The 595-nt window shown below is 37.5% G+C and overlaps 1 protein-coding gene across 1 annotated transcript in view; it reads right to left on the bottom strand.

Annotated features, from left to right (window-relative positions):
• LOC119594887 overlaps positions 1–595 on the bottom strand; it is a 100,253-nt gene that overhangs the window by 5,391 nt on the left and 94,267 nt on the right. The window contains exon 8 of the mRNA XM_037943962.1: positions 13–331. Coding sequence (XP_037799890.1) covers positions 13–331 — 319 coding nt within the window. The remainder of the gene's footprint in view (positions 1–12; positions 332–595) is intronic.

Raw genomic sequence — 595 nt, 5'->3', positions numbered from 1 at the left:
TTTTCGACTCACCTTATTGACCTCTTCCTCGATCCTCTTAATCTCCGAGAGACCCAAGCTGTGTATCTCTTGGGGCGTGAGCTGCGTGGTCGTGTGGAACTTGAGACAGGCCAGGTAGTAGTCCTCTCCGCCGGGTAGTGACGACGCGGCTACTTCAGGTCGTGTCGCTGGGATGTAGTGCTCCTGTAGGGAAGGGGGTGGTGAGTCAGGGGAGCGAGTTAGGGGAGGGGGAGTAAGTAAGGAGATGAGTAGGGTGAGGAAGTATATAATGACAATATAATCAACAAATACTGATATATATTTTTTTTCTACACATGTCCTATCTCCTGGACTATGTCACTATCAACAAAAATATTTTCTTTTCTCGTAATGATCACGTGATTAATAATAATTTAAAAAAAAACTCATTGATATCAGAAATAAAAAAAATAACTCAATTATATTAAAAAAACAGTAATATTAAAAATGGAAAACAGCAGTAAAATAACAACTCATTGATATAAAAAAAAAGGTGACAACAACAACAAAATCACAAAACGCAACTCAATAACAGGAGAAAAAAAAGTAACCCGAACAAAATAATAATAATAATAAT

The sequence above is a fragment of the Penaeus monodon genome, chromosome 34 (assembly GCF_015228065.2).
Source record: "Penaeus monodon isolate SGIC_2016 chromosome 34, NSTDA_Pmon_1, whole genome shotgun sequence".
NCBI lineage: Eukaryota > Metazoa > Arthropoda > Malacostraca > Decapoda > Penaeidae > Penaeus > Penaeus monodon.
The sequence above is the reverse complement of the archived record's forward strand: the minus strand, read 5'-3'. Positions and strand labels throughout refer to the sequence as shown.